General features: G+C 42.9%; 1 protein-coding gene across 2 annotated transcripts in view; it reads left to right on the forward strand.

The window, feature by feature from the left end:
- Window positions 1-411: 411 nt before the first annotated feature.
- ARK2N (arkadia (RNF111) N-terminal like PKA signaling regulator 2N) overlaps window positions 412-15822 on the forward strand; it is a 44541-nt gene continuing 29130 nt past the window's right edge. Inside the window, exons 1-2 of one of the 2 annotated variants that reach the window (XM_062512923.1) lie at window positions 412-507; window positions 14960-15773. In XM_062512923.1, the coding sequence (XP_062368907.1) occupies window positions 15050-15773 (724 nt within the window). In that variant the 5' untranslated portion in view covers window positions 412-507; window positions 14960-15049. Of the gene's footprint in view, window positions 508-14959; window positions 15774-15822 lie in introns of those variants that run through there. The other variant, XM_062512922.1, reaches the window with a different exon arrangement.

Below are 15822 nucleotides of genomic sequence, written 5' to 3' on the forward strand. Positions count from 1 at the left end.
GACATGGACATGAGGGCAGGGACACAGAAACACTGGGACACGGACATGTGGACAGGGACACAAGGACATGGGGACATGGGGACACAGGGACACTCAGGGACACACGGACACAGGGACACACGGACACAGGGGCACAGGGACACAGGGATACACAGATATACGGATACTCAGGGACACAGGGACACACGGACACAGGGTCACAGGGACACAGGGACACTCAGGGACACACGGACACAGGGACACACACGGACACACGGCCAGCACCCTCCCGCAGCCCCGCTGCGCTGGCGGCGCTCCCGCCGTTCCCGCTCCGGCCGCGCGGGGTCGCTGTGGGGAGCGGGCGGCCCGCGCGGCGCGGCGGGCGGAAGTGACGGCGCGGCGGCCCCGGTGACATTCCCGGCTCTTCCCGGCCGCTCCGGCTGCTCCCGCGGCTCCGGCTCCTCCGGCCGCCCATGCCCCGGCCGCTGCCCCCGCCGGGGAGGCCGCGAGGGGCCCAGCCTCGCACAGGTGAGAGCGGTGCCGTGAGGGCGGGGAGGGGGCGGTACCGGCCTGGCTGCCCCGGGCGGGAGCGGCCCCGCGGCCCCCGGATTGCGAGCGGGGGCTGCGCCCCTCAGGGGTGGTCCTGCTCCTTCTGCTGCTCCTCCTGCTGCTCCTCATGCTGCTCCTACCCCTGATCCTGCCCCTGCCCCGCCGCCCTCAGCTGCCCTGACCCCGCCGGGCGAAACTCCCCACAGATTCCTGAGGCAGCTCGGGGGCGCTTGGTCTTTCCCGAGACTTTTGTAACGTGCCTATATCTATTTTTTTTTTTTTGGTCCTGTGCTTCCTGCAACGACTTTTGAAGCTGTGTGAGCAGTACCCCTTGGAAAAACAAACGGTGCAAGGGGTCCAGTTGTGCGCTTCTCTGGGGGTTTCTCTGCACCTTTGTTTACCTTGGATGGTGTGTTTCCTGCGGTGGGAAAATGTGTTTTGGATGCGGGGGGACGCTCAAGTTGCTCGTTGCGTATCAAGCCCGGGTTCCCCTTGAGCTCCTGACGTCTAATGGGTTGCAGATGTGGCTCCGAGCCACACAGCCGTCCGAGGGGAATATAAAACTTAACTGTGCTACTTGTTTCTTTTTAAAAGTGAAAAAAGCAAGGCGGACTGAGTAGACTTGTAATTTTTTTAACTGTTTCCCCAGTTCCAGTACTGTAACTTTCTTTGCCTGGAGGTTATTGGACAACAAAGGCCACTTTCTTAAAGACTTGGGGGATTTTTTGATTTTTTTGTTTGATTTTTTTTTTTTTTTAGGGTTACACTGCTTCCACCTTTGTTAAGCACTAAAGTGTATTTATGTCTCAGTTTGTTAACGGTGGAACAAGGCAACTTGCCTTAAGGTTTGTAGGTACCTTGGTGAAACTGTAACTGCAATAACTTTGTTAAACAAGGCCGTGGTTGTAACTAGCTGTGCACTTTAAACCAGCACAAAGTACCTAATAGCACTTCAAAAGCTGAAAAAAACTCGTGTGTCAAGATGGCAGAAGTCAGTCCTGTTTGATTTCTTTTTCCCCTGACAAGTAATTCTAGCTTTTAAAAGTGAAGTAATAAATAAATATTTGAAGCCTTGCGCATCTCTTTAAAAACGTAACATTTCCTTTAATTCCCCCTCCCATGGATTTTACTCGTTTTTAGATCTTCTCTGATACTTGTCAAAGTACCATCAGACCAAATAATTGTTTCACTTACATGCAAGGACTAAACTATTTCCACTTTCCAAGCTAAAAATTTAAGTACAAACAGTAATGCCTCTCCCCTTGGAACATCGAACAAATGCTACATTTAAAATGTTTCTCTTAAAGTGTGTTAACGTTGCTTAAGTCTATTAAAAACATAATGTTTGACCTTGAGGTGGAAGCTGAGTGTGGTGCTCTTATGAGCTTCCCACTGTGTGGTTCTCCTGCCCCAGTTAGCACCTGTAATTGCTGTTCTGTGGTGCTAGTGCTGGAAGCCAGACAGTCAGGGCAGCACAGCTTTCCCTGCTGCTGCCCTGGAGGAGGAAAATGTGGAGGAAATAGTCTGTAGCAGACTCTCAGGAGAACAGTGAGCTGCTTGTCATGTGTTTGCTAAACCTATATATATATACACACACAATAGCAAAGCAGTGAGAGGAAGCATGGGGAACTCATCTTCCCAGCAGCAGTCATTCTTAAGAATAATTTTCTGAGTATTTCTCACCTCTAGTGATCTAGAGGAGGCTGGTGATGTCCAGGCAAGCTCCAAAGGGGGTGGTTATGTGGCTACTGAAAGCCAATAAAAGCAGTTTTCTGTGGTTCTGGCTTACCAGGGACACTGGTGCTCTGTCTGGGGAGCTGAGGGAGGGACACAGTGGGTGATGGAAGGTGGTGTGTGAGTCTAGGCAGCTGGTATTTCTGCTCGAGTACGTGAGGGTAGCAGTTCTGACTCATTTTGAAACACTTGAATTTTTTAATTGTACAGTGTTGACTCTTTCTGTTTGCTCTCTAGCCCAGTTGCTGGTTGGCGTGGTGAAGAGGTGCAGTGAGAAGTCAGGGAGAGGGGAGGACTGTGCCCTTGCACATCCAGACATGTGATGTGTGTGGCAGGGCAGCCTGGTCATCTCTGCCTGCTTGGAGGGAATCACAGAGCCAGGAATCACTCACAAACCAGGAGTGGGTGCCTTCAGCTGGGTGCTGTGGAGGGAGGGGAGAGGGGAAGGAGCCTGAAGCCACCCACAAGGCAGTTGAGAATGGTCACAGTGCACAGAAAATGTTGTCCTGCTCAGGCTGATAAAGGGGAGGTAGGAAGGATGTTTGGGTGCCTTTGACAAATTGGCACTGTGGAGGGGGTGGGATTAATGGGCTAAGTTAAGGTTGAGTGAAGTAAGAGTAAATATGGATTATCATGAGGGGCTTTGAACATCAAACATTAGGGAGATAAGTTGGTGTAACTCAATGAGAACAACAAGAAGTAATTGCCTTGGCTGTCCTGACCTCCTTCTCCTTGCTGTATATTTACCTTTAAAATGCAGCATTCTTTGCCTGGACCCTGTTCCCTCTTTTCCCTTTCTCTTGTATATTATCACATCAACTCCCTGCACCACCAAGAATGTATGTGCCATCTTTGACCTGCCTGTATATCAACATCTCACTGAAACATCTGTTAATGAGATGGGGGTTCTCTACGTACCACACGGTGAAGGGGCTGCAAGCTGAGGGATCCAACTCTGGTTACCCTCTGACCAAAATACCACCAATTATCTAGCGATATGAAAGCTTTGGAAAGTTTTTCAAATGAGTAAATAGTTTCAAGCAACCTGCACATACTTTTCTATAACATTTCAAACTTGTGTTGATGGTACTTTTTGACAGCATTGGGTCTATGGTCAATCTCAGCTTTTGTGGTTTTATCTGCAGTTGACAGAATGGCTTAGAAAACTGCAACCACTGACAGAAACTGAGCAGCAGATTTAATAACACATTTACTAGATCAAAGTAAAAGGTTTAAATAACATAATTCCCAGTGTGTAACTTGTACTTTGGAAAGGAATTACTAAAACTTGAAGATCTTTGCTGGCTTGAACATTACTGGTGGCAATGGGAACTGAAAATGAAGGAGCACTGGGAAAGGGGGACAGGCATAGTGCTGGGAAAGAGCTGTGAGATAAAGTGTGGTACAGTGTGTGTCGATGCTCTGAGATGACCTTATGTGGAAAGGAAACAACTTTTGGTTTTCCAGAACAAAAATAAATGTTCAGCACATGGACCGGAGTTCAGCCTTTATCACTCTAACTTAGGAGCAGCCAAACTTAGGGTACTGGAATTTGTAGCAGCAGATATTAATTGCAGGGAACTTGGACAACACAAATCACCACAAAAATTGTACTTTCTGTCACATCTTTGTTCCAAGTTTTTAGTGCATAATGCAGTTCTGAGTCTGAGACTTGAGGTTTAGAACACAATGTCCACAAATGTGCAGTTCTGAGCAAAAAGAGAACTGGATTAAAGGGATTGTAAATCAAAATGTGCATGTGGTGTAAACATTAGCCTGTGCTGTTGCTTCCTTTGATGTACTACATCTCTGAGCTAAGCTGAGTGACTGATACTCATCACTTACTTGGTGTTACTGTTTAAGCATTCAAATTTAAATCTCTGTTTGCCCTTCCCACTCGTTAGTGTTGCCTCTGCCCCTGTCTGATGAGAGTGAACCGTGCGTGTAGCAGTTTCTCTGTGGATGTGACTCGCTCCCTGCAGCTGGGGCACACACAGATTACTCATGTAGGGAAACGAGCCGCAGCACAGCAGCTCAGGTGTTGCAGTGACACTCTGTCAGATGCATTGCTGACTGCTCCAGGAGGTCGAGTAACTTAGCCGTAGTCGTGAGGTGTGTCAGCTGTAGGGTTCAGAATGATTCCACCTTATACCCCTTTTTATTTGAGAAGGTTTTGTATCTGTTTGACCAGGAAGTCTGTCCCTCCAATGCTCAGAAATTGATCTAAGCAGAATAGTGTACAGGCTTCAGCCTTACCTTGCCTTGTGATATTTGGTCTCCCAAGAAAACAGCTCAGAAGCTGTAAATACTCTATCTGATGACTTTCGAATAATAAGTGGAATAGGTGGTCACTTTTTAATTAAATGCAGGTATTTGAAGACTCCTTCAAGCTAATATTTTTGTTTCAGTGTGTTTGGATCACAGATTTGATGTTATAGTGAGGGCTCTGCAGTGTCCTGCAAGATACTCTCCTGTGTGATACTTCAAAATTTCCTGAAAATGAGCAGGAAGATCCAGATCTTGATTAAATAAGCATTCCTCTTGCTATCTCTCTGCTCTAGTGTCTTGTTTCATGAGGCTTGATTGTTAGCATTTCACAACTTATTTTAGAGAAGGCAGATTTGAGTTCCATTCATCCAGCATGGGTAGAGGCCAAGTGACTCACAGTAGCAGAACTGGGAATAACTAAGAGCCAGACTTTATAATACCAGTTGTCTGCATGATGAAAAAATTACCATTTCAGTAATTTGTTTTCTGCTGGGACTATTGCATTTCCGTGGTTCCAGTGTGAGGCTGGTGCTTCAACAGCGCTGTCAAACATCTGAGAAAAAAAAAAAGAATCTGTTTTATCTGATAGCAAGGGGGGGGGGGGATAAAGCAGTGATGTTCTCTTGTACTTCAGCTTTCTCATCAGCTGGTAATTCTCCTGGTTCCTGAGCTCACTCTCCTGGTTCATGTTCTCTTGGAATGCCAGATCTTACCAGAAAGACATTTCTAAGCAATCTGGCAACTTAGGGAAAAACTCTTGGTAAAGAATAGATCAGGGCAGCTGTCTACTAATTCTGTGTGCTTGTGGTTGGAAATGCAATGATTTAAAGGTTGTCTCCTAATGAAGGAAATTAGGAGAAATGCTGGTTGTGGGTCCTCATTTTGTTTGGTGAGAAGTTTTTTGGAAATGAAGTTGCCTTTGTGTGAAAGAATGGTCTTTTGGGTAGTGGTGCCTGTGAGCCCGTAAGTGCAATTTCTGTTTATAGTAACTGAAGTTATAACTGAATAATAACTGAATAACTCTGAATAACCGAAGTTCCTCCAGAGGAGGTAACACCTTTTGGTAGCACTGTGCAGAAGTTGTCAGGAGGTGCAAAAAAACCACGTATTTCTTTGAGTATTGTGTTGAGAAAGCCTTCAAGGTGAAGTTCTGTATTTCAGGGTTCCACCTACTGTTGTTAGCAAGTCATCTTAAATGCAAAATACAGACTTTGGATTCACTCACTGTAATAAAGAAAACCCAGGAATTGTTGTATAAAACTAAGCTAAGGAAGTTAACTGCATATCTTGCCAGGGTTACCTTCATAAGCTCTCAATAATCAGTTATGAACCTCACCCCAACTTAAAGTGAGTTTGATAACAGACATCTGATTGCCCTTGTTTGTTTTACAAGATCAAAATGCTTTTTTTTTACTGTTTAACACCTGTAGTGGCTTTCATTGCTTGTCTATGTGGAACTCTCCGAGCTCCAGCAGCAATAAGGCTGTGTTAAATTAATGGAATGAGGCTGAATTGATAATCCAGGCTCCACGCTCTTTTGGTATTTTTCTTCCATCTCCCCTTTTACTGGGAAAGCTGTTTATATAATTTATGTCTCCTGTTGCTGTTAGTTCTGCTGGCTGAGACACTTTTTCCAAAACAGAAATAATGACACAAGAAGTAGTTTCTGGGTAAAAGATGCATTTTAGGGCTTGTTTGGTTTGGGGGGCGGGGGGAGGGTGGAATGAGTGGGTTAATTTTTTTTTTTTCCTGCCTGTCAGTACTTGCTTTCATGGTACTGCTGAAACCTGCCTTTTAATTTTCCTTTTTCTCTTTTTGTAGCTGGTAACTTAGTATATTCTTACATATTGTTATTTAATTTCTGCAGTCAAATACATGCAAAGTCTTTTGTGTGGGAAAGAAGTGTCTGCTTTCTGGTCTGTTGGTCTCTTGAAGTAGAGCTCAAATTTCTTCTTCTCTGCAACTGGAAGTAAATACTGTAGAAAGTATGTGATAGTAAAGCCCATGTTAGAGGTATTTTTGGTACCATGCACGTAACTGGCTTTTGACCCAGTCTGTTCTTCTTTTCTAAATACCCAAGGTAGCTTCTGTTCATTTGTAGAACCAATCTGTTTGTCTCATACTGAGACCTGTGGCATGAATCCTTTGTTCTTTTAGGAGCACTTTGGACACGTCGAAACTGCCCTGTTGATTTTTAGCAATCTGGTGGATGCTGAAGTCAATTGGCACCTCTTGGTACTGGTCATTTGGTGTCAAGAACAGCCCAACAGCTGTTAAATTTCATAATTTGAATGCCACATGACATCTGTAAATCTGTATGGCAGTACTTAGATTTGATACTAATAGCTTAAGAATTAAAGAAGCAAGTCAACAGGAAGAGTGGTTATGTGGATAAGAAAATTATTTGAGATCAGGGCTTGTTGGGCTTGCAGCTCCTTTTCAGCCCTTCTGTAGAATTTCAGGATGTGTTACCTGATGGTCAAACCATAGAGTGGGTGTCTTACTGCCCTATACCTTATAGCAAAAACAATCTCTGGTGCTGAATTAAAGCATTTGAAACTTTAAAATTCCTGAAGGTTGGTTTTGTTTGGTTCCCATGGCAAAGATGTGTAAGAAAGTCTGACCACAGAATATTTACAAACTGGAGAGTTACTTAGTCTGTCATAACTTATCTTCATTAAATGGCTGTTGTAAACCCACAGCCAGCCTAGTGCAATGCCTTGAGCTTTTGGGTAGCTGAAATATGGAGATGCTGGAAAATCACTGTGGAATATGGCACTTGAGGACGTGGTTTAGTGGTGAACATGGTGGAGGTGCTGGGTTGAAGGTTGTTTGGCTTGATGATTTTAGAGGTATTTTCTAACCTTTATGATTCTGTGAATATGGCACTGCTGAGATAGATCTACTACTTTACTTTGACGTTACTTGCAGTTGTCCTGATCTACCAGTTGGAGCTGTTGGCAAATGACACACCATTGATTACTTTAAGGATAGCTCAGGTAAATGTTCTTAACTCTGCCCTGAAAATTAGAATTAGTTTGTTACACGCTGCTCAAGCCATTCAAAATGTGGCTTTTATGTGAGCATTACTTCGATCGTGGTAGAACAACAGAACATTTCTTGAGGAGATCTGTTTATATATAATGGGGAAGCACAGAACCCATTTTCTTCAAGAAACAAATGGATAGGTAAAGTGGGAAAATCTGTTAAACCGAGTATCTTAGAAAAAGATGGTCCATCCATGTGATGATACTCTGTAGGGTGGCCTTCTGCAAACTAATCTGTAGCAGAGAGAAAAGGGAACTTTTGTTGTGTTGATTTCTTTTTTGATGAAAGAAAAAAATCTTAGTGAGTTGCTTGAAGTTTTAGGAATAGACAGTAATAAAGGTATGCCCCCTCTAATTTTCAGAGTAGAGAGCTTTGTAGACTTTAAACTGTTGTGCCCTTGAGAGAAATGGTTTCATTATGAGGAAGAAAGGAGATTCTTAGAAGGCTCAGTGCAGCCAACCCTGCATACTTTTTACCCTGTGTGCAAGGATTGTGATTTTTTATTATGTGGTTCCAAATGCAGCTGGTGAATGTTTATGGAAGCCTGTGTACAGAGTTGTGAAATAAACCTTAACTGGTACTTGCCTGTCCTCTGAAAGAGGCAGAATATGTGCACTAAGCATTACAATGCAAAATCCTGTATTTAAATGTGCAGTCTTGCTTTTTATGTAGGATAAAAAAAATGTTGCTTTTCAAGATGGCAAAGGATGCTCTTGCAAAGCTTTGTATTAACACATATACTTGTAATTTGTATCCAGGCTTGGGTAATTTGTATATGCAACCTGTTGAGCACTCAGTAGGAGCAGCCTGTTTTTAACCATTTATTTATGCAAAACCAGTTGAAACACAGAGTTAGTTTAATCCTTTCTTCTTTTGTTTTACACTGCAGCTCTTATACCATATGGTTCTGAAGGGTCCTATTCTTTGGGTTGCTAGCAGGCCTGATTTGTGAATCATCTGATAAAGATCCTGCTCCACTCCCAGAAATGTGCCTTAGGTAGAATCGCATGCCAGTGAGTCAGCTTTAGGGCATCATTTTCAAAGGAACGTTATATATTACACAGTATCCCTGTGGGGGCGGCTTGGTGTTATGAAAAATCTGCTGTGGAGCATCGTGCACACACATCCACACAGAGCTGAGTCAACTGTCTTTGAGTTAAATTGACTGTGTGCTGGTCTTGCTTCTGTTAAGTGCATCCGTTTGTGTGATACTTAAAAAGAAAATGAAAAGGAATGTGTGGTGTCTTTGGGAGGAGCTGAACAAGCTGGAAAGTCTAGAAATTGTTGGTACTTCTACATTTGTCTCGGTGCAGACAAAGGTGCCTTTCCTGATGAATATCTGATTATTTCAATTTATTAATTTTTAGTTACTTAAGCATTCTGCTGTCTGGCATAAGGCAATGGTTGTAAACTGACAGTGAGTAGGTTTAGATGAGATATTAGGAAGAAATTCTTGGCTGTAAGGGTGGTGAGGCCCTGGCACAGGATACTTTGTCCCAGGAAGTGTCCAAGGCAAGGCTGCATGGGGCTTGGAACAGCTTGATCTAGTGGATGGTGTCCTTGCCCTTGGCAGGGGATTGGAACTGGTCTTTAATGTCCCTTCCAGCCCAAACTGTTCTGTGAGTCTCTGATATCTCTATGTGTTTTTTTGGTATTAAAATGGCACTGGTGAATTCACAATATTAATTGCATTGATTTTCAATGGAAAGGAAGGTGATTTGAGAGGAAAAAAGCATGATCAAGACACAGCTGTACCTGCAAAGGATTTCGGTGAAGCTTCAGAAGTGGACAGGTTCATTAGCACTTCACATCTTCAGAGTTACACGTCATTCTGTCAGAAGAGGCCCTAACTTTTGCTTTTTGCCAAAATTTTATCCTGTATTATGAAGCAGACATATGCATTAAGTGAACTCCTCAGTACCCAGTCTGTGTGCAGCTTCTCTCCCAGCCCACCCTCCTCAGACACACAGTCTATCAAGTGTTCGAGTCAGAGTTCTTAATGAGCTTGTCTATGTATTTACATTTTTAAAAACAGTCAGCTATTTTACATAATTTTATTAGCCTCTGTTTTATGCATTTGTCATTACTTCTCTCGCAGTTCTGATTTATTCCATCTCTGTTGGGTAAATGTGAGATAATGTAATCCACTGGCAGTGGAAATAATTGTTTGTGTAAAAATGAGCATTTAGTTCCTTATAAATATCAAAACATACACAGATTTAGACGAAAATACTGACTTCTGTGGCACTGAGGCAGTGAGGTTGGAAGGATCTAGAAGGATCTCTAGTTAACTGTGTACTCTGAACAAGTAACTTATATACTGCACTGCAGTCAAAGTTTTCATTTCTGTAGTCACAAAAGCCTAAAGAATGTACGCAGTCATTTGCTGCAATAATACAGGTACAGTTTCTCTTTCTTTCTTTTTTTGTTGTTGTTGTTGTTGTTGTTGTGGCTTCCAGTGGTGAATGGTAAGTGGTGAGAGGAGGTGGGTTGTTCAAATTGTTTTCTTTCAGCACTAACTGTAAGTCCATTAAAGGCAGAATATTTTTTTCATTTTAACCATTGCTAGAATTGGCATAAGAAGGTGATATGATGTTCTTATATCAGAGATATAGAAAAGAAGAAGGGAAAATAAGTGGTTTGTTGGATTGTGATTAAGAGGAAACATGTTAGTAATAAGTTAAAGTGAGTTTTCCAGCAAGTTGCTGTGAAAACACTAATACCTCCAAAATAAGAATCTGTCCTGTCCATAGGTTAAGAAGAGCTGGTTTGCTTCATACAAGCTAGGCATTCTTTGTCATTAGTCAGCTCAATAACACCTAAATTGTCAATGCACAATTAAGGTTAGGGTGTCATGGAGTTTATTAAGTATTTCAGGCTGTTGAGAGATACTCCTTGTTCAGCTTAAGTAAGTTGTAAGTAGAATAAGTAACATTCTAGCTGTTAATATACTATACCTGATTTAGTATGTTGATTGCTTGGCCTCAGTAACTGAATTTGATGAAGCCTTCAACCTTAAGCTGTGCACTTACTGCTGAGGACTTTTACCTAAGTGAGGGCTTTTTTAATTCCCTGTGCTCTGCTCGGGAGCAGAGGCACCAGGAACTCAAACCAGAGATCAGCGGGCAACAGCCACCAGCAGAAGCTGCAGTTCCACACGAGCTGAATGGCCTGCCTGGACATGGAGAAAAAGCCTAGTAAGGTGCTGTAAGGCCCCAAAAATCAGCAGTGAACTAAGAGGTACAGGCAAGATGGATGAGGGGTGGGTGCCTAAATTGTGTAATTCCCTGGGGATTTATTTGTTTGGGGTTTAAATTATTTATTTTTATAATCTGATGCCTGAGACTCTGCTCTGGGAAACCTGCTATCTTTAATACACATCTTTGTGCCATAGTATATATTACATGAAAATTGTTCTTCAGGAAGCTGCTATCACCTCTGAGGCCTTTTACTCTTAATATTTTTTTTTTTAATTTACAAAAGTCTTGTCCCAGAGCAAACAATGCCATGAGGGAATGCTCAGGACCTTCTGCTGTGTCTAGGCAGAACCTGTGAGTTCAAGGTGTGATGATGCAAAACAGCAGGCAGCTTTTAATCAGATTTGTTTTTTTTTCTACAGCGATGATTTGTGCTTGCTCTACCTTCCCTCCTCCCTGCAAGCTCTGGCAGAAAATGTCACTTACTTTCACATTTTGATTTCTGCTGGCTTATTGAAAGGAGTCTTCCCACCAAAGGGTGAGCCAGTTCTGTGCACAGGAGGGAACATGGTGGTGCAGTCACAGTTTTGTGGGAAAAGAATGGGGACAAGGCCCAGAGAGGCTGGGCTGTCTGCAAATCTGATCTTCAAAATCCTTCTAGATTTCTTCACCAAAGTGCAGATTCCCTAGTTACAAATTGTTTGCCTTTACAAAAGAGTCCATGATTTGAAAATATTTCCCAGGATAATTTAATGGTTTCTGCACAGCTGTGTGTTCTATGTATGTCTTGGAAAATAGTATTTTCTGTTGGAAAAACCCAGCACAGAAATTTTTTACAGACCTGCCTTTTAATATTGTCACTGCTGTATCTGTTCATCAGCAAAACGAGAATGCCATTTCTGATCAAAATCTAATTAAGTATCCATCTGTGTCCGTAAGCATTGCAACTTTTTTTCGATGCTGTGTTCTCATTTCAGTAGAAAGATGGTCTTTTGCTAGCATCACCTTGAGATTTCCTCTTCTAGTAATGTTACTAGAAAGGTGAGTAGCAAGATAGGAATGGGAATTCTTCAATAAAGTCTTCGTGCTGTTCTGTACATTTTTCCAGTAGAACTAAATGAAGACTTTTTTCCTTTCTTTGAGACAAGGCTTTCTTTGGCATAGATGTTTTCTGCCAAACTGACTGTTCTTCCCTGCAGCAAAGCCTGTTTGAGTCATGGTAAGGTTTTTTTTTTTTCCCCATTGAGTGAAAGGCAAAGCTCTGGTTTATTTTTTTATATATATATATATATATATATATATATGATGGAATTGGTGATGTCTAAAGAGCCAGTTCAATTGACCTGTAGAGTACAAACCTTACCAGAATGTGTGGGTATTTTCCTATACACACAGAAAAACATCAGTGTTGTGAAATTATTATTCTCTCCTTTACTGCCAACTCCCTGAAAGTCACTGTGTGAGGGATCAGACCAGTGTGGTTGGAGTAGTTAAAGAAAGTAGTTAAAGAAGTTAAAGTTAAATCCCACTTAATATTAAGAAAATCCAATTAAATAATTGTAACTGAGCTGTTAGCAAGGTGGCAATGTGCAGATGAAACATATTTTTTTCTGGCTGATAGTCCTGAGAGATGGAAAGGCAAGTGCAGGTGTTGTTACAGCCCTTTGGGAGCTGTGAGGTATGTGATGTTTCCAAGTAGGACATGTATGGAAAAAAATCTACAGCTGGCTTTGGCTTCCCTTTTAACTTTGTGTCAAGCTCTGTTCTTTGTGCTCCCCAGGCTAAAAGGTTGAACAGTGCCGAAACTGTTTTGCAGTTATTAGTATGAATATTTAAGTATATTTTCATTTGACCAAGCTAATACTCTTTTGGTTTGTGTCTGAGCAACCAATATTTTCCTTGTGTACATTTCAAAACTCTTAGAAAAGATATTTTTCATTTTAAAGTACATGGCCAGAGGAAAGCTGGGAGCTGCACTAGCAGGTACAATACATATTCCACTTGTTCCATCATCAAATCTGTGTTTTGCTTACCTGTATAATAGAATAATTATTTGATTATTTGATAATACGGGTTTGTGAGTGAATTACTCAGAAATACTGATTTTATTGACATGAATTTCTGTCTCAGAATGTGTGTATTCATCATTTGGGTTTGTTGGTGCTCTGCTGTAGCCTTTGAAATAAATTGTTCCTACGTGATACTTACTGCTTACCTGTAATTACTGTCTCCAGAAAGTAATCTTTGAAGTTGCTTTCAAGAGAAGGTTATTCAATGCAAGTATGCACAAATATTTTTCCTGGTATACAAGTTCCTCTGTTCCACAATATACATTTTATTCTGGTTTTTGGAAGATAATTGCTGAGTTCATTGTTTGGGATTTTGGGTCTGTGGGGCTTTTTTCCTCATATTTAGCAGACCTGGTCTTGTCATCTTTGTCTTTCTTGCGATGTCTGATATTAACCAACCTTTCTTTCCTTAGCTAATGTTTCTCACACATAAGCATTTTCATCATTTCCTTGTACGATACAGCAGTTCATTCATTAGCCTGAAGGAAGCATGAACTCTATTTTAGTATTCTATAAAAATGTTTTGAAATGTGTTAGGGCACACAGGACAATGCTGAGTTTTGCACAGCACCTTTCAGAAGCAAGGAAGTATTCTTACATTGTCTATTGCATACATATATTCAATTCCATGCTTACAGCCAGCTTGGGATGGATCAGGAAACTGAAGAAGGACTCTCAGGGTACAGAAAAATCTCTGAACTATCTGTGCTTCCTCAGGGTACTCAAGTGCTAGTTGGCCTTCTCTGCAGAAATGCAGTTTTTCAGATAAGATCTCACTGCTGTGTTTTCTTGCCTGCTCTTTGTTTTTTGAAGTGCCATAAATTTATCATTTACTGTACTTCTGAGGCTATAAAGGATTTGTTCCACGCAATTAATCTGTAAGTGAATGTGGTAATTGAAAGATCTTTATTCTGTGTTGTATTCCAAGAGAAAATTCAGGTGAAAGGCAAAATGTGAATAAGGAAGACAGAAGGGTAACTATTGATCTCTCCAAGAAAATTTCCTTGAAGTTGCTTCAGGTACTTCTGGGTAGATAATGTGCAAATTATAATTTAGATAAACAGTTTCGTATTTGCACTGAAGCAGTGCAATTTATTAAAATATAACTTGAAGTAAAATGTAGGGTACTGGTGTGGGTAGATAATGTTTCTTGCTTGCAGCCTCTACTATTTAATGCTTCTTTCCTGAAAGATTTGAGAGAAACTGTATCAGCCTTGAGGTTCTCACATAACCAGGGCTTGCATGGGAGACACTCAAGGACTTCCTGAATGGTGTATTAGATATTCCTAAAACATCTTGACGAGACTCACCAGCATGGTAGTTTTCTGGTGAGAGCAGTCTGTGTGATCTGTAGCTAACGCCTCTGGAGCCAGAGCCTGTAGCTGTGGCTCTGACAATTTAGCGGCAATTCTTTATTTAATAAGTCTTTGGTATATAAGGTTCCCATGCAAAGTGGTTCCAATTGGGAGCCCCACTCAATGTGACTCCAATACCATTTTTCATGGTGTGTAGATAAAGGAATAATTTGGTGTAAAATGATGAGTTTACTAGGAAAAAGTAAATGAAGAAAACCAGCATGATGCTGAGCAATAAGATGCTCTTCTGTAGAGCCAGCCTGGCAGAGCTGGGGGTGCTCAGCTGCACAAGAGAAGGCTCCAGGGAGAGCTCAGAGCCCCTGGCAGGGCCTGAAGGGGCTCCAGGAGAGCTGGACAGGGACTGGGGACAAGGCATGCAGGGACAGGACACGGGCAATGGCTTCCACTGCCAGAGGGCAGGGGTGGATGAGATATTGGGAATTGGGAATTGCTGGCTGGGAGGGTGGGCAGGCCCTGGCACAGGGTGCCCAGAGCAGCTGTGGCTGTCCCTGGATCCCTGGCAGTGTCCAAGGCCAGGCTGGACAGGGCTTGGAGCAATCTGGGATAGTGGAAGATGTCCCTGCCCATGGCAGGGGGTGGCACTGGATGAGCTTTAAGTTCCCTTCCAACCCAAACCACTCTGGAGTTTTGTGAACCCATTCTGTCTGCAGCTGAAAGCAGTGAGTTGTTTGAGGTCACACTGTGAAGAGCAGGCTAAGTTACTTGTGTAATTCTTTCCTGCTGTTCTGTTCCTGTGCAGGCTGCTGCATTGCTGGAGTCCACATCTAGCTCACCCAGCCTCCTAAGCAACGTGCTCAATGCTTTGAGACTGGAAGGACCTTGCTCTGCAATGAAGATGGAGGCAGTAGGAAAAGCAGAAGAACCTGTTGATTCAGAAATTCCACCAAAGACTTCTGAAAAGCAAGAGACTGCTCCTGATGTAGACAGGCCTATAGAACTTGAGACACAACCTCAGAAGGACAGCATGTCCACTGCAGCAGACTCAGCAGTGCTCTCTTCCATGCCTTGCTTGCTGATGGAACTGAGGCGGGACTCCTCGGAGTCTCAGCTGGCGTCTACGGAGAGCGACAAGCCAGCAGGTGGCCGAGTTTATGAGAGTGACTCTTCTAACCACTGCATGCTTTCCCCTTCCTCCAGCGGCCATTTGGCCGACTCAGACACGTTGTCTTCCGCAGAGGAGAACGAGCCTTGCCAAGCTGAAGCCGCCGCAGACGGAGACCCTTCCTCAGTATCCGGGGCTGCGGTTGGGAGGAAATCCAGGAGATCCAGGTCTGAAAGTGAAACTTCAACAATGGCTGCCAAGAAAAACCGACAGTCTAGCGATAAGCAGAACGGCCGAGTTACCAAGGTAAAGGGTCACCGGAGCCAAAAGCACAAAGAGAGGATCCGGCTGCTGAGACAGAAGCGGGAGGCAGCTGCTCGCAAGAAGTACAACCTGCTGCAGGACAGCAGTACCAGCGACAGTGACCTGACCTGTGACTCCAGCACGAGCTCGTCAGACGATGATGAAGAGGTTTCAGGGAGCAGCAAGACAATCACTGCAGAGATACCAGGTAGAGGATGTTTTTTAAACTGAACTGTAACGCGCCTGACATCGTTTCT

The sequence above is a fragment of the Cinclus cinclus genome, chromosome Z, assembly GCF_963662255.1.
Source record: "Cinclus cinclus chromosome Z, bCinCin1.1, whole genome shotgun sequence".
NCBI classification, from domain to species: domain Eukaryota; kingdom Metazoa; phylum Chordata; class Aves; order Passeriformes; family Cinclidae; genus Cinclus; species Cinclus cinclus.